At 41.5% G+C, this 17,380-nt stretch overlaps 1 protein-coding gene across 5 annotated transcripts in view; it reads left to right on the top strand.

The window, feature by feature from the left end:
• Window positions 1-17,380, top strand: part of CTNND2 (catenin delta 2) — a 368,350-nt gene that overhangs the window by 213,937 nt on the left and 137,033 nt on the right. For 3 of the 5 annotated variants that reach the window (XM_075271078.1, XM_075271076.1, XM_075271075.1), the window contains exon 9: window positions 3,428-3,746. In XM_075271078.1, coding sequence (XP_075127179.1) covers window positions 3,428-3,746 — 319 coding nt within the window. The remainder of the gene's footprint in view (window positions 1-3,427; window positions 3,747-17,380) is intronic. The other 2 variants (XM_075271079.1, XM_075271077.1) reach the window with 1 other exon arrangement.

The following is a 17,380-nucleotide window of genomic DNA, read 5'->3' as shown; positions in this document are numbered from 1 at the left end:
AAAACATAAAACAAAACTGTTGTAATTGAGGAAAGCACAAAAGATATAATTCTTTTAACTATCTATGCTATAAAATTAGTAGTTACATACAAAATTAGTTATTAGATCCTCCATATTTCAGGTCAGATTGTTTATTTTTGCTTCAATTTTTAAAAGACTATAAACAAAGAATTAGTATGGTTTGAAGTGTAAAGTGTTGGTACAGGTGAGCCACATTTTAAAATTGAGTTTTCTCACTCAAGAAGATTTTTCCTTAAAGGGAATCTATCATAAAAAAAAATGTTTTTAAACTAAAAGCACGTAGGAATAGCCTTTAGGAGGCTATTTATCTTTTACCTTTATTTTGCAGGTCCGCGCCACAGTTTTTGAATTTTACTTCTTTTTTTCATTATGCTAAATTGTGTCGTTACCCCTGTGCTCAGAGCACAGCTTACTTATCAATTCCAGCGCCGCCTCCATCTTCTACCTCTATCTTCTCTATCTTCTGTTCCCGACGCATATCCTTCTCTTCACTCCTCTTCTTACACAAGACCATTGCAAAATGGCCCGATGGAACAGCTGATAGCGCATGTTCAGTCGGCCATATTGTAGTGGTCTCTTACACCACAAAATGTTCGACGGAAAATGCACAGTCAGCTCTGTCCAATCCAAAGAGGAGGAGATACATCAGGAACAGAAGACAGAGGCGGCTTTGGAATGGATGACGAAGCTTTGCTCTGAGCACAATTTGCATAATGACGAAAAGAAGAAAAATTTAAAACCTGCAGCGCGGACCTGCTAAATAAAGGTAAGAGATGAATAGCCCGTATAAAGCTATTCCTAACTGCTTTTGGTTGATTTTTTTAAAAGAAAATTATAGAATCCCTCTCACTACAGTTTGTTTCCATTATTTTAAGCTTATTCACAAGTCCACATTCTGTGAAAGTGTGATGTCCATATATAGTAGTATGCAAAAGTTTGGCCACCCTTGGTCAAAATGCCTGTTATTGTGAACAATTAAGCAAGTTGAAGATAAAATGATCTTCAAAAGGCATAACAGTATAGATGACACATCCCCAATGTATTTTGAAGAAAAAAAATCTCTATATTTTCATATTTTACACTTTCAAAATAACAAAAAATGAAAATGGCCCAATGAAAAAGTTTGGGAACCCTGCATGGTTAGTAACTCACAGCACTCCCATTGGCAAGTATCACAGCTTTTAAACACTTTTTGTAGCCAGCCAAGAGTCTTTCAATTCTTTGAAGAATTTTCATCCATTCCTTGAAAAAGTCTTCAAGTTTTGTGAGATTCCTTGGTCGTCTTGCATGCACTGGTGTTTTTAGGTCTAGCCACAGACTTTTAATGATGTTGACATCAGGGGACTGTGAGGGCCATGATAAAACCTTCAGCTTGCACCTTCTTAGGTAGTCTATGGTGGATTTTGACGTGTTTGGATCATTATCCATTTGTAGAAGCCATCCTCTTTTCAAATTCAGCTTTTTTACAGGTGGTGTTAGGTTTGCTTCAAGAATTTGCTGAAATTTCATCGAATCCATTGAATACCCATGAAATGTTCCCCATGCCATTGGCTGCAACACAACCTCAAAGCATGATTAATCCACCCCCATGCTTAATGGTTGGAGAGAGGTTTCTTTCCTGAAATTTTGTGCCCTTTTTTCTCCAAACATACATTTGATCATTGTAGCCAAAGAATCGTATTTTAACCTCATCGATCCACATGACTTGTTTCCAAAATGCATCAGGCTTGTTTAGATGTTCTTATGCAAATTTCTGTTGCTGATTTTATGTTGAGGATGCAGGAGAGGTTTTCTTCTGATGACTCTTCCATGAAGGCCATATTTGTGCAGGTATCGCTGAACAGTAGAACAATGTACCACAACTACAGAGTCTTCTAAATGTTCCTGGAGTTCTTTTGCAGGCAAGCTGGGGTTCTGATTTGCCACTCTGGGAATCCTATGAGCAGTTGTCTCTGAAAATTTTCTGGGTCTTCCAGACCTTATCTTGACCTCCACTGTTCCTGTAACTACCATTTCTTAATTACATTTTGAACTGAGGGCAAAGGGCAAATTGAAAACACTTCACTATCTTCTTATAGCCTTCTCCTGCTTTGTGGGCCTCCAGCATTGTCATTGTCAGAGTGTTAGGCAGCTGCTTAGAAGAACCCATGGCTGCTGTCTTTTGGAACAAGGTTAGAGGAGGCTGGGTATTTATAAAGCTGTAAAATTTGCATAATTTGGCCTTTCCTGACATTGACAGTGAACAAGCCATAACCTCAACTGGCTAGTTCAGGTCTGAGGTCACTGAGCACACAAATCCACAAGGGTTCCCAAATTTTTGCAAGGTACTCCTTTCCCTTTTTCACTCCAAAATTGTATTCAAACACAATAATACACTGATATTGCTTAAAATTATAGACAAGTGTGTTTCATCTTTAACTATTCGTTTTAAAGATCATTTCATCTTCAATTTGCTTAACTGTTCAGAATAACAGTCATTTTGACCAGGGGTGTCCTAACTTTTGCGTACCATTGTAAATCATTGACTACATATGCATCCATCAATTTTAATGGGTGCTTGCAAACACTCATTTTTCACAGACAGATGTTCTGTGGCAAAAGAATGGAGATCTGCTCTATTTTGGTCCATTTTGCTGATCACAGAGTTACATTAAAGTCTATGGTCTGTAAAAATCATGAACAGCACATGCTTGTTATTCATGTGCTGTCTATCCTAGAGATATAGAAAGTATAGGAAATGAAATAAGAAAAAAGACTATCTATATTTCATGGATGTGAAACAGTGATCACTCGTTGACAGCTGGATTTTGTGTTGTGCTATCATCACAGATATAACATATCCACAAAATGCAGATGTGTGAATAAGCCCTAGGTAAATTTATAGAATGCAAGCTCATCTGAAGGATAATTAGTTTAGTTTAGAGTATATATTAAACCTCTTTAAGGCTAAGGTCCCATGTAGCATCTCACGGCAAAAAAGCTCTGTAGGAAAAACTGCGGCAGCAAAGCTTTGCAGTTTTTCTCACACCGCTTTTGACAGAAAGTTTGCAGGTTTCCTCTGCAGACTTTCTGATTCAATTACACCTATAGGGAACCCGTCAACATTTCTGTAGGAATAATTGACATTCAGCAATTAGCAAAAACATGTTTTTCAAATCACAGTATTTTCACTGCAGATTGTTTTTGGCAATGTGTGGATGGGATTAGCCAGAATCTCATCCACTTTGCAGTTAATATAAAATGCAGTGGTTTTTCCCAAATCACAGCATTTACGCTACGTGGGGCCCAGGCCTAACACATTGCTATATTTTTCTTTTTGTAAGGATTGTATTAAACAGTTGTTCTAATGAGTAACAGAATGCTTCTTTTTTATGTCCCCTGTACTGTGTGTATTTTTCCTGCCTAGACCTGGTTAACCATTTTTGTGAACAGATCCTTAGTTTTTTACTTTGTCCCTACTTTCCTGTCGTAGCCCCATCTTCCCCTGGTGTCGACTCCGTACCTTTACAGCGTACAGGCAGCCAACATTGCTCTCAGAATGCAACAGGGACCTTCCAGAGGGCCAGTTATGCTGTAGGCCCTGGCTCCAATTATGTAGACCCATACCGACAGCTGCAGTATTGTCCATCTGTTGACTCACCCTACAGTAAATCGGGGCCAGCTATACCACCAGAAGGAACATTAGCCAGGTCTTCATCTATTGATAGCATTCAGAAAGATCCAAGGTAAGCATGACTTTTATATTTACATATTTTTCACCCTATCTATAGTATGATTTAGAATGCATATTGTTTTTTTTTTTATATATGTGCATACATTATGCTTTTGTTTTATTTGCACAGATGTTTCATGTAGTACAGTGTGTGTACATGATTGATAACTAGCAAAAAAATCATGTGATTTGTGTTCTGCATTTTTTAGCAGTTTTACCCTTTGTAGGTTCTGTCTCTTAGTTTTCTTTCTGCTCTTGCTCCTGCTTTATGATATCATATACTGCACACAGAAAGATAACTTAATTTCTCTCACTCAGAGGCAGCAGTAAGATGATATAGGGCATTATTATGAAGTAAGTTCATAAGCTTGTTGAAACAGCAGTGGCCATTTAAGCAGAAATTGAATAGGGAAATTCAGTTTAGCAGGGAAGTGGGGGCAGGAAAACTGACAAGTGGAGAAAGGCATTTTTCTCATATCAAATGCTACTTATGTCTTATATTCTTTTATAGTATTATTTAATGCATTGTTTGTTGAAATGTGACATTTTAGGAATTATTAATCATTTAAGCTTCTTTGTTTCTTACAACTAGTGAATGGTTGTTATGGGAACATTGATCTACGCTGTTTCTGTAACTTGACCACTGCTTGGAGCCTGAATTTTCCCAACTTTCTATATTTGGTAACAGCATATCTCGTTGTTGTATGCTGTTCACATAATGCTCATTTACTGCTAAGGGATTTATGATAACAGTGTAACTTAGTTTGCTTAGCTGTCTCTATAACCCAACCACTGCTGGAAACCTGGATTTACTGTAGTTGTCAGCAGAGACAGTGAAAAGGAGGCAGCTGTGAGCTGGTGCCTGGGGAGGGGAGTTTATTCTATAGTAGGTGGTAGTGGATGTGCAGTAAATGTCTCTGGTTGGAAAACCACTTTAGCCTAAGGCCCCACGTGGCGTCCCACAGCAAAAAAGCACTGCAAGAAAAACTGCAGCGGCAATGCATCGTGGTTATTCGCGTGCTTTTTTAGACAGAAAGTTCACAGAGGTTTCCTCTACAGCCTTTTTTTTTTTTCAATTATACCTATGGGGAAACGGCCGGAGTTTCAGTAGGTATAATTGACATGCTGTGATTTCCAAAACCACACCAGTTTTAGAAACTGCCGTGTGTCTGTGGTTTTTACAGCAAAATGGGCATGGGATTTGCTAGACAATCCTACACAACCCTAGACTGTTTTGCTCCGAAAAATCTAAATTAAAATATTTATTATTTTGTAAATCCAACTTTTTGCTTTCAACACTGTCTTAATCCTTGTGGGCATGCTCTTCATCAGATTCAAATATGCCTTGACTGAAATCTGAACTAATCCCAAAAACTCTTGATGCAGCTATTTGGAGAGACTATTCCCTCTTTGGTAAATGATTCAGCTCTAGATGCTGCACTGAGTTCAGGTGTACGGATATTGTCTCTGGCAATGCTTAGTTAGAGCATTGATAATGGGAACTTTACAGCCTGTTTTCAAACTAGGAGTACACAGAGTTGCCAAAAACGAATATCAGAGTCAATATAAAAGTCAGAGTCCAAGTTAAAGCCAAATCCATTAAGTCACAACATTATCCAAATCAGAATCAAAGGGTTAAAACAGAAGAACAATCCAGAAATCAGCACCAGGAAATCAGCAGTAACAGGGACTATTCTCAGGAAAAGCAAGGAACCCAGCTGCAGAAAACAATCACAGGCAAATGACTATACAACAACCAAATTTAAACACCTTAACCCAAGATTGAAGGATGAAGTGAGGTTCTGATCTGGCCTGCATCTTACACATAGGGCTCACAATGTACTTTTTTTCCCTATCAGTATGTCTTTTTGGAATATGGGATGTAAATCCATGCAAATACGGGGAGAACATACAAACTCCTTGCAGATGATTTTTTGCCCTTGGCGGGATTTGAACACCAGGACCAAGCGCTGCAAGGCTACAGTGCTAACCACTGAGTCTGACTTCTTAGAAAGTCTGGGAAAGTCTGGCTCCTTCTTAGGTCCCCTGCTCTTCTCTTTCTACACAGCCCCCATTGAACAAACCATATCCAGATTTGGCTTCCAGTACCATCTTTATGCTGACACCCAATTATACACATTTTTCCATGACATCACCCCTGCACTAACATAGAACACCAGTGACTATCACTCTGCTATCTCAAATATCATATCATTGCTTTATCTGAGACTGAATCTCTCAAAGACTGATGCTGTAGCCACCATCTAATAGTTCTATCCCTGATATAGCCACTGTCTCAGGCCTTAGTATAATTCCTGGGCCGCATGCCTTTGGGTTGTTCTTGACTCCAACCTTTTCTTCACCCCTCATATACAATCACTCGCACGCTCATGTAATCTCCACCTCTAAAACATCTCCAGAATCCACCCTTTCCTTACCAGAGATACATTAAAGACATTTATTGTTGCCCTGATTCACTCTCACCTTGACTTCTGTAAATTTCTTCTAATTGGTCTTCCCCTTACTAAACTCTCCCCTCTTCAATCTATTCTGAATGCAGGCTCATCTATCAGTCAAGACGCTACAGTGATGTTTCCAGTCTATGCCAGTCACTACATTGGCTGCCTTTTTAATACAGAATACAACATAAACTTATCACCCTCATCCACAAGGCTCTCCATAATGCTGCACCTCCCTACATTTCCTCCCTCTACTCTGTCTATCACCCAACCACTGATCTCCATTTACTCAATTAAGACTAACATCCTCTATTATCAGAACCTCCCACACTCGTATACAAGACTTCTTCCGAGCTGCACCACTTCTTTGCTCTATCCCAGACAATCAGATTAACTCCCAATTTCTACAGCTTCAAACAAAAACTAAAGACAGGCCTATCACAATTCCTAATGTAAACCCTTCCATACCGTAGTTAGAATCCCTAAAGCAGCGCTCCTTGATGGTGTCTATTTTGTATAACCCTTTGCTCCCAGAGAGTCTTTCTTCTGCTATGGTCAAGTTGCAGTCTGTGGCTGGGATTTTTCAAATTGCTGACATAGTTGACCCCATGACACTTAGTTACGACCAATTTGATTCTCCTGACCACTAAGTGGCTACATTACTCTCAGGTGGTCCACTTTGTCCGCTCTCTCTATGGGTCTCTTAAGGTCTCTCTCCTCACTACCTTTGAGAAGGTTTGTTGTGCATGTACAGCTACTAGGGGCCTCATCAACTAGATTTATCGGTTCCTCTCCTCCCAGGCTACTGGCTCCTCCATTTGATACCATTACATGTCCAGATGGGAAGAGGCGGTAGGTGGTTCTATATTTCTGTGGCAGATTGTATGGTCTCGTTCTCATAAGTCCTCCCAGAGTGGGACTCAGGGGGACCCAGGGCAAGCTGTTGATGCACTAGTATCATACCCTTGCCCTTCTTTACACTTTGAATCTAGCAATTCCCTCGGAGTGTTGGCATTGCAGTGCATAGGTGGGCACTCGGTATCACATGTTTAGGACATGTCCTCTCATCTTTGGCTTCTGGAGGGATGTTGAGGTTTTGATGAATGATCTTTTCTTGCAGAAGGTCCCTCTTGACCCTCTCGTATACCTCCTTAACCTCCCTCCTAGACACCTTGGTATAACTAATCCAGACTCTTTTTGTAGCTTTACACGGTTACAAAGACCCTCATTACCAGGAACTGGAAGCGTGTGACCTTTCTTTCTTTCTGGCCTTGAGCTTTTGGACAGGATGAAGGATGTGAGGGGCCTTGAATTCCTGACTGCTAGCCTTAATAATACCCTAGATGCCTTCCAATCTATTTGGGCCCCCCCTGTATTCAACAGGGTCTCTGATCTATGATTCCCCCTCCCCCCTTTTTTTTTTTTTTAAAAAAAAAATAAAAAAATTTTTCTCCCATTGTTTTGTTTTGTACTTATTTCACTACACCATCTTATATACACTGTTTGCTGGTCTGTGTTTGTTTAGTCCTTATGTGGGGATATGGCGGGTAGCCTTCCCCTTGTTGTTTTATCTCTGTATTCTGTTTGAAAAAGTTAAACTTCCCAATAAAAATTATAGTTATAAAAAAAAAAAGGAATCCGTAAAAGGAGCCCTCCTCTGTTCACGCTCCCACATTACCCCATACGATATCATGCCGTTTCAGACTAACTTCATATGTCCTGGCACCATCTGCACATTAAAGAACACAACTGGTGATAGCTCATACAGTTTTATGTCTGTGTAATGACAGTCACCTCTATTACAAAATTGTCTATTGTATAAGCAATGCTACCTCCAATGCCGCCCCTGCTACCTCAGGTGTCACCCCTTATACCTCATAGATTGTAAGTTCTTGCGAGCAGGGCCCTCATTTCCATTGTGTGAATTGACTATTTCTTTGTAATGTCTTTTTGTCTGTACTTGAACCCTACAAATTGTACAGTGCTGCTGCGGAATATGTTGGTGCTATATACACACGTGGACAAAATTGTTGGTACCCCTCGTTTAATGAAAGAAAAACCCTCAATGATCACAGAAATAACTTGAATCTGACAAAAGTAATAATAGATAAAAACGGTTGACAAGCCACCAAGCTTCTGGAAGAATGTCCTATAGACAGATGAGACAAAAATCAAACTTTTTGGCAAGGCACATCAGCTCTATGTTCACAGACGGAAAAATGAAGCATATCTTGAAAAGAACACTGTACCTACTGTGAAACATGGAAGAGGCTCTATTATGTTCTGGGGCTGCTTTTCTGCATCTGGTGTCTTGAATCTGCAGGATACAATGAAATCTCAAGACTATCAAGGAATTCTCAAGAGAAATGTGCTGCCCAGTGTCAGAAAGCTTGGTCTCAGTTGCAGGTCATGGGTCTAGCAACAGGATAATGACCCAAAACACACAGCTAAAAGCACCCAAGAATGGCTAAGAGAAAATCATGGGACAATTCTGAAGTGGCCTTCTATGAGCCCTGACCTAAACCTATTGAGCATCTTTGGAAGGAGCTGAAACATGCCGTCTGGAAAAGTCACCCTTCAAACCCGAGACATCTGGAGCAGTTTGTTCATGAGAAGTGGGCCAAAATACCTGTTGAGAGGTGCAGATGTGTCTTATTGACAGTTACAGAAATCGTTTGTTAGCAGTGATTGCCTCAAAAGGTTGTGCAACAAAATATTCAGTTAAGGGGACCGTAATTTCTATCCATAACTTTTCTATTTTTGCGTCGATATATAACTATTTGAGGGCTTATTCTTTTTCAGTAACTTGTGTACATGGGGACACCTGTGTAGAATATGCTGAGTTTTGGGGTGCCAGTTAATTGTACATTAACAACAGTAACTACTGGATCCTTAAAAAGTGATTTTAATGGTACAGGGAAATATAATAAAAGGTTACATAACTAAGGGGAGGGATACAGGGAAAGAGTAGGGAAAGATAACTATTTAAATATGTTCTTTTATAGCAGTCATACACACACACACACACACACACACACACACACACACACACGCCGCCTTCACTCAGATATCCTCCGGCCAGTGGCATAACTAAAGTATTGTGGGCTCTGGTGCAAACACTTGTCTAGGGCCCTCTACTCCCTTCCTCCCTCCAGCGAATTCTTGATAGCAACAGTTACGAGTGCTGCAGCAGTATTTCAGATACTTTAAAGGGATATGGCTTTAGTACCCACAAATGCAGTTATGAAGAATATGGTGAGTGATAATTGCAATGCCCAGCATGTAAACAATACTGAGAGCTACATGCTCGGGTAATCTGTATGGTCCTAACAGTGTAAGAAATGTAAGAGATTAGTGAGGGACCCAACACCCGGGGCACCTGCTGATCAACTCTTTGAAGATACTGTGGTGCTTTTGTGAGTGCCATGACCCCTTCACTATTTACATTGCACAGTATCCAGAGGCATAGCTAGGGGTTGAGCACAGGGGGGGCGAACCAGTCCATGTGGGCCCCAACTTACATATACCAATATTATCACTATACGGTGACCATATAGTGGTAGATAGTGGCTGTACACAGGGTCTGCAGACGATTTAGGTGAATACAGGGCAGTAACATTTTGTGACTTACCAGTGACGTCTCTGACTAATCATTCACATTTCCATTCCACTTCTCTTCCGTCTGGACCGTCATGGTAACTTTTTACAGTCTCTGTAAAGTTTTCAGCACAGATATTGTTGGCCTCGCTTTTCTAGGCACCTGACCCACGTTATCCTTACCTTCACACCTATCCTGCTGATACCCTCAATTATAGAATATATAATATAACCCCCAAATGAATAATACCCACAAGTGCATCTTTAAATTAATAACTTTCCTGTGCACCACTTTAAATAATGCCCCTTATTAATATTGCCCCTGATGATTCCTAATTAAGGGCTAGTTCACACGTGGGCAAAGGGGAGGTTTTTGACAGCGGAATTCGCTTCAAAAACCTCTCCTTTAACATGGTGGTCTATGTAGACCACTAGCTTTTTTTTTCCTCCTAGCGTTTTCCGCCTGAAGAAGCAACATGACCTTTCTTCAGGCGGAAAACGCCTGAAGAATTGCATAGAAGTGAATGGGAGGCGAAAACCGCGCGGTAAAAAACCGCGCGGTTTTTTGCACACAAAACCGCGCGGTTTTTTGCACACAAAACCGCGCGGTTTTTTGCAAAAAACCGCGCGGTTTTCGCCTGCAGTTTCTATAGCACATATAGGAAAAAAAAAACCTAGCGAAAACCGCTAGCGAAAACCGCGTCAAAAACCTCGTCAAAAACCGCGTGGAATGCAAAAAACAGCGTCAAAAAAACTCCTCGAGGTTTTTTACCTCGCACAAATAAGCTAGGCGGTTTTCACGTGTGAACTGACCCTAAAAGGTAAAAAAAATAATTAATGGGGTTCCAATACCCGGGACCCCCTGGATCAGCTGTTTGAATGGACGTGGTGCCTGTTTAAGCGTCGTGGCCGCTTCTCTGTTTATATAATATATCTCATAGTGGCCATGTAATGTAACTACAGCCTCATCCTATACATGTCTATGTGACAAGACTGTAATTACATCACACAGTCACACATTACGGAAAAATATGCACAGTGGACATTGTGGTTTTGGAAATCATAGCATGTCAATTATGTCTACAGAAGTGCTGGTGGTTTCCCTATAGGTATAATGAAAGCAGAAAGTCCACAGAGGAATCTTCTGCAGAACTCCTGTGAAAAGCGCTGCAGTAAAAACCATGGTGCCTTACAGCCATGGTTTTTTCCTGATGCACTTTTTTGCTGCAGCTCGGTACGTGGGGTCTTAGCTTTAAGACCCCATACTTAATGCCACCAAAAATGCCACCATACTTAAATGAATTTCCCCCTTATATTATGTTCCTGATTCCCCCTACATAAATACTGTGCCCCTAATGACCCCCTTATATAAGGGATGCACACTAATGATCCCTTATATAAATAACTTCCCCCCTTGTATTCATAATGCCCCCTAATAGCCCTTATATAAATGACCCCTCTTATGTTCACAATGCCCCCTTATATAAATAACTCCTCTATCGTCCTAAGGCCCCTAATGAATTTTCCCTTACAATTCTCCCTCCTAACCATTCCCTTATGCTATTAAAAAACCTACTACTGCTCTAAAAAAAAAAAAAAAAAGTTATACTCACCTACCTGTGATCCTGCTGAATGGAGTCTCCGCTGTCTCCTCTTCATGACCCACGCTCTTGTGGTTTACAAGATTATTACCTTGAAGGATGGATTTTAACTAGATGGGTGTATGCAGATGACTCTAACAGTATCAGTTTTATAATGACCATGCAATGTTATTACAGTCTGTAATAATAATAGTGCATGGCTGCTATAAAACAGATGGCGTGTGATGTGAATAGTAAAGGTGTTTGAAAATAGTGAATAGTAAAGGAACTCCACTAAGTATACTATGCTCTACAGTGGCCTCCACACAGTATACGATGCTTCACATTGACCCCCCACATAGTATACTATGCTCCACAGTGGCCCCCACACAGTACAATATGCTCCCATATGCCCCCCTCTGCTTCTGTGCCATTATAATCTGGGGTGTCTTCAGACCCCAAAGTACAGTCCTGTGAAAAAGTTTGGGCACCCCTATTAATCTTAATCATTTTTAGTTCTAAATATTTTGGTGTTTGCAAAAGCCATTTCAGTTTGATATATCTAATAACTGATGGAGACAGTAATATTTCAGGACTGAAATGAGATTTATTGTACTAACAGAAAATGTGCAATATGCATTAAACCAAAATTTGACCGATGCAAAAGTATGGCCACCTCAACAGAAAAGTGAAATTACCGTATTTTTCGGACTATAAGACGCACTTTTTCCCCCCCAAATTTGGGGGGAAAAGAAGGGTGCGTCTTATAGTCTGAAGGTGGCGCCTGGAATCCGCTGTAATAGAGAGGCGGAAGCCGGCAAGTGATAGACGCCATTACAGGTGCCGGGGCCTGCGACATCGCTGCCCTGCCCTGCATGAAGCCAGCAGCGGCAGGGGCGATGCTATTCTGCTCCTCCGTCCCCCCCGCCGCTGGCTTCATGCAGGGCAGGGCAGCGATGTCTCAGGCCCCGGCGTCTATCCCTCCCCGGCATCCGCCTCTCTAGTACAGCGGATGCCGGGTCAGTATCAGCGGCCCCTTCTCCCCCGGGGCCGGTCCCCACCGGCCCCGTACCTGTAAAGTTGCAGGCCGGCTCCTGCGCGGCGATATCGCAGGAGCCGACCTGTTCGGGTGACAGCCGGGAGCCTAATGAGGCTCCCAGGCCTGTCACTGCTGTATTAGTATTGCGGCTGGTCTCTATGACCAGCCGTAATACTAATGGACAGAATGTCCCATAGACGGCAATACAGTTGTAAAAAATACAGTTGTAAATACAGTTGTAAAATAGTAAAAAAAAAAAAAAAAAAAGCTTTAAAAATATATAATAAAAATATGAAATAAATAAAATCAACTCCTGTCCCTAGAATATATATATAAAAGTAGAAAATCATATATCATAAACCACCGTTTTTTTTTCAATAAAAGGTGATCTAAGCAATAGATATTCCCCAAAATGGTATAACTAAAAAGTACTTCTGGACCCGCAAAAAAAAAAAAAACACTCTATGCATCCCCGTACAGCTGCAGGGTCACCTGTCAATGTGGCCTTGCAGCTGTTGCAAAACTACAACTCCCATATATTAAATATTTTACCAGTTTTTGCGTCAAAATTTTTTTTCCCTATTTTCCTCCTCTAAAACCTGTGCGTCTTATAGTCCAGTGCGTCTTATAGTCCGAAAAATACGGTAATATTTAGTAGATTCTCCTTTTGCAAAGATAACAGCCTCTAGTCGCTTCCTGTAGCTTTTAATCAGTTCCTGGATCCTGGATGAAGGGATTTTGGACCATTCCTCTTTACAAAACAATTCAAGTTCAGTTTGATGGCCCAGCAACATGCTGTGACCATTTTCATTAACAATATGTATAACGGCCAGGCTTTTCCTGACCGCTATCACTGCTTCCAGCCTTCTTAATGATATTCCTCCAATCAGCTTTTAGTAGCATTGGATGGAAGTTTTTGTAATAGTCCTTGTGTTAAGAAATTGTTTAGTGTTTACGATCCTGATGAAGCATTAGCTGTTTATTCCAAAGCAGGTGTTACCCTCATGGGTATCAATGCACATATTAACTGCCGTCAGATGTCCATTCAACACACCATTATGACTTCACATTAACAAGGATGTGCCTAACATCATCCAATCCCCAGGAGTCCTTAAAAAACACACATCAAAGGACAGGAAGTCATGCTAATATATATTTCTATAATGGTATAATAAGTCTTTATTTTCATTATATTGCAGCTCCTAATAAAACCATTTTATATACCACAGATACAATACTTCTTCCATGACCCATAATTTCCCATATTTCATCAATAGTGCTATCTTTAATAACAATAAATCTCTCAATCCTTTCAAGTGACCTAAGTTCTCATAACCTCGAATCTCTTAAGATACAAATAACTCCTCCTAACAACCCCTTTAATACATCACACGTTTTAAGTGCATCCATCCATCCAATAGTTACCAACCCTATACAAGCCCCTTTTACACCAATATTTAATATCAATTTCCTAGAAAGGATATTCAAATGAGTCTTTATCACCCTATATAGCTACAATCTCAGCCCAAACAACCCCATATAACCATAATAACATTATCCTTTTTTTATTCTCTCTATAGAACTTCCAGTAACTCAAGGCCATTCTTTAAAGAGGACCTTTCATGGTTTGAGGCACAGGCAGTTCTACTGTATATACTGCTGGAAAGCTGACAGTGCGCTGAATTCAGCGCACTGTCGGCTTTCCCGATCTGTGCCCCGGGTATAGAGCTTTTGGTCCCACTACTGTAGCTCTTTACAGTCAGAAGGGCGTTCCTGACAGTCTGTCAGGAACGTCCTTCTCCACAGCAGCGCTGTACAGTGTGAACGGGGAGGAACGCCCCCTCCCTCTGCTCACAGTGCTCGTCCATAAACGAGTATTATCAGGAGGGGAGGAGTCAGAACGCCCTTCTGACTGTAAAGAGTTATGGTACCAGGAGCGAAAGCTCTTTACCTGGGGCACAGATTGGGAAAGCCGACAGTGCGCTGAATTCAGCGCACTGTCGGCTTTCCAACAGTATATAGAACTGCCTGTGCCCCAAACCATGAAAGGTCCTCTTTAGAAATGAGCGAACACTATTCGAAACAGCCGAACGGCAAACCTCTCTGGTAGTGAATCCCACGTTCCTGGAGGAGAGCGAAGAGTGGTTTCAGAGTCATCTATTGGCATAGGGCAGGGGTAGGCAACCTTCAGCACTCCAACTGTTTTAAAGCTACAGCTCCCAGCATGCGAACTTACTCAACTGTTCTTTGAACTCTCACGAAAGTGAATGGAGCGTGTTGGGAGTTGTAGTGTCACAGCAGCTGTTGTGTGGAAGGTTGCTAACCCCAGTTGTAGGATGTTCCTGGAGAGGTCTGGAAAGAGAGTTTGGCGCCATCAAAGTCAATATTTTTAAGATCTCTAGCCTTAAGCATGATTTAGTGGCATAGAAGTGGATCCTGCATTTGACATACCAAAGTTTGCGGGTCATAACTGTGAGGCCTGAGAGTGCAGTATCCGTATATGAGTTTCAGGTGGATGGTCAGGAGGGAATTGAAGATACCCGTAATTGTAGGTACAAGTTCATGAGTCTGTAGCTTCTGCATGGGCACAAATGCTAATATTATTGCGGTGGTTATGATTTTCCAGATTGTCCATGAGTTTATGGTACCATACCTTACATTACCTAATGTAAGGAGGAGGACTGTTGCAGGGTTTGAAGGATTGCTGAGACTGAGGACTGAAACTGCTCCCAGTGAACCACTGCTGTAAGTTCACAATATCGGTTTTAACTACCTGTAGATCTTGGCACCAAGCCAGTTTTAAGTCAGTGGCCAGGTCATCTATATCCCTTTTGATAGGGAGAAGAGTGAGCAGAGGCTGTAGTTCTGGGTGTCCCTGAAGGGTGTGTACCGCTTCTTCATTTTGTGTGGCGAACAATGTTGGCAGGTTGGCTGCCCAGAGATCAGATGGAGATTGAGTCCAATGGATGAGAAGGTCATGCACATGATTAAGATTGGAATAGGGACTTCTTGAAGTTGGGACTAACCATAATCAGAGTCTCTAAAAATGTTCCTGGGCTTGAGTGGAGTAAGACTTCGAGAGTGGTGAAGTGACCAGCAGAAAATGACATGCAGTTTCACCCTCTCCTGTAGCTCCTGTCTGCGAGAGGAGCTCAGAGATGAGCGACACCTGTTGTGCAGTCTGAAGTGGAGGAAGAAGGCAAGATGGTCATTCGGATCCTGCAGCAGGCAGGGGTGCAGGAGCAGGTGACAGAAGTTGAGCAGATGTGCTTGCCGACAGAGAGAGATAGAGTACCTCAGGCTCTGGAAACTGCAGGGGGAACCTCCTGACATAGAGAGGCAGTTGAAGCAGCACAGTGCGCAGAGGTGAGGATGAAGGGTGAAGATTGCAGTGCCAGTGCCTTCAGATCGGTCCTTCTGTCGGAGGAGCCGCACTGCTCCCCAAGGGGCAGAAAGAAAATAGATTTCGGCACCTGGTGCTAGGGGAGGTGCAGGGTCTCCCAACTGTTTCTTGGATTGTGGCTTGATCATCTTGGTGTACAGACAGACCATTATGTTTGGGCACTGAACAGAGCTCCTAAGTTCTGCTGGAGGTGTAGCATGCCAAGCCATTCCCCTCAAGTTTTTATATTTTTTTAATTGCGGGCATGGATGATTTGCGATAGTATGAGGGCTTGTGGGTGGTTTAGTGTCCCAAATTGAACTTGACAGGTGCTCTCTAACCCTTTCCCGCCGTTGGCATTTTTTGATTTTCGTTTTTCGTTTTTGACTCCCCTCCTTCTAAACCCCATAACTTTTTTATTTCTCCACTCCCAGAGCCATATGAGGTCTTAATTTTTGCGGGACAAATTTTTCTTCATGATGCCACCATTAATTATTCTATATAATTTACTGGGAAGCAGGAAAAAAATTCAGAATGGGGTGGATTTTAAGAAAAACGGGCTTTGGTTTTACGGCGTTCACTGTGCAGCCAAAATGACATGTCCCCTGTATTCCGTGTTTCGGTACAGTTCCAGGGATACCAAATTTATATGGTTTTATTTACATTATGACCCCTTAAAAAAAAATCCAAAACTGTGTTGTCGCCATACTCCTACAGCCGTAACTTTTTTTATACGTCAGTGTACGGGGATGCATAAGGCGTCTTTTTTTGCGGGGCCGGGTATACTTTTTAGTTCTACCATTTTCGGGAAATGCTATTGCTTTGATCAATTTTTATTCAAATTTTTATAAGGCTCCATTCACACAGAGTAACGCCAGGCGTCATTTGTGTGTAATTTGTGTGTCTTTTACGGCCGTCATAAAATGTTTACATAGAGTTCTATAGGAAAAGACGTCCGTAATTTACGGCCGTCATTGTAATGACTGCCGTAAATGACGGCCGTAAATTACGGACGTCTTTTCCGATAGAACTCTATGTAAACGTTTTATGACGGCCGTAAAAGACACACAAATTACACACAAATGACGCCTGGCGTTACGCTGTGTGAATAGAGCCTAAGAATCAAAACAGTGAAAAAACTGCGGTTTGGCACTTTTGACTATTTTTCCCACTACGGCGTTTACCGAACAGGAAAAATATTTTTAGAGATTTGTAGAGCGGGCGATTTCGGACACGGGATACCTAACATGTATGTGTTTCACAGTTTTTAACTACTTTTATATGTAGGGAAAGAGGGGTGATTTGAATTTAATACTTTTTTATATTTTTTTTACTTTTTTTTTTTTTCTTTCATCTATTAGACCCCCTGGTGGTGTTGAACCCCAGGGGGTCTGATCACTAATGCAATGCATTACAATGCTAATGCATTGCAAAAAATCATCCTTTCTTTTGCAGGCTGCATAGACCAGCCTGCAAAAGAAAGAGCTTGCAGACAAGCCTGAGAGCCTTGTAAAGGCTCCCGGCTGTCATGCCAACGTGACGTTGGCCCTGGAGCATGCTCCAGGAGCCGGCGATCACCGGCAAAATTGC

The sequence above is a fragment of the Leptodactylus fuscus genome, chromosome 4, assembly GCF_031893055.1.
Source record: "Leptodactylus fuscus isolate aLepFus1 chromosome 4, aLepFus1.hap2, whole genome shotgun sequence".
Taxonomy (NCBI): Eukaryota; Metazoa; Chordata; class Amphibia; order Anura; family Leptodactylidae; genus Leptodactylus; species Leptodactylus fuscus.
The sequence above is the reverse complement of the archived record's forward strand: the minus strand, read 5'-3'. Positions and strand labels throughout refer to the sequence as shown.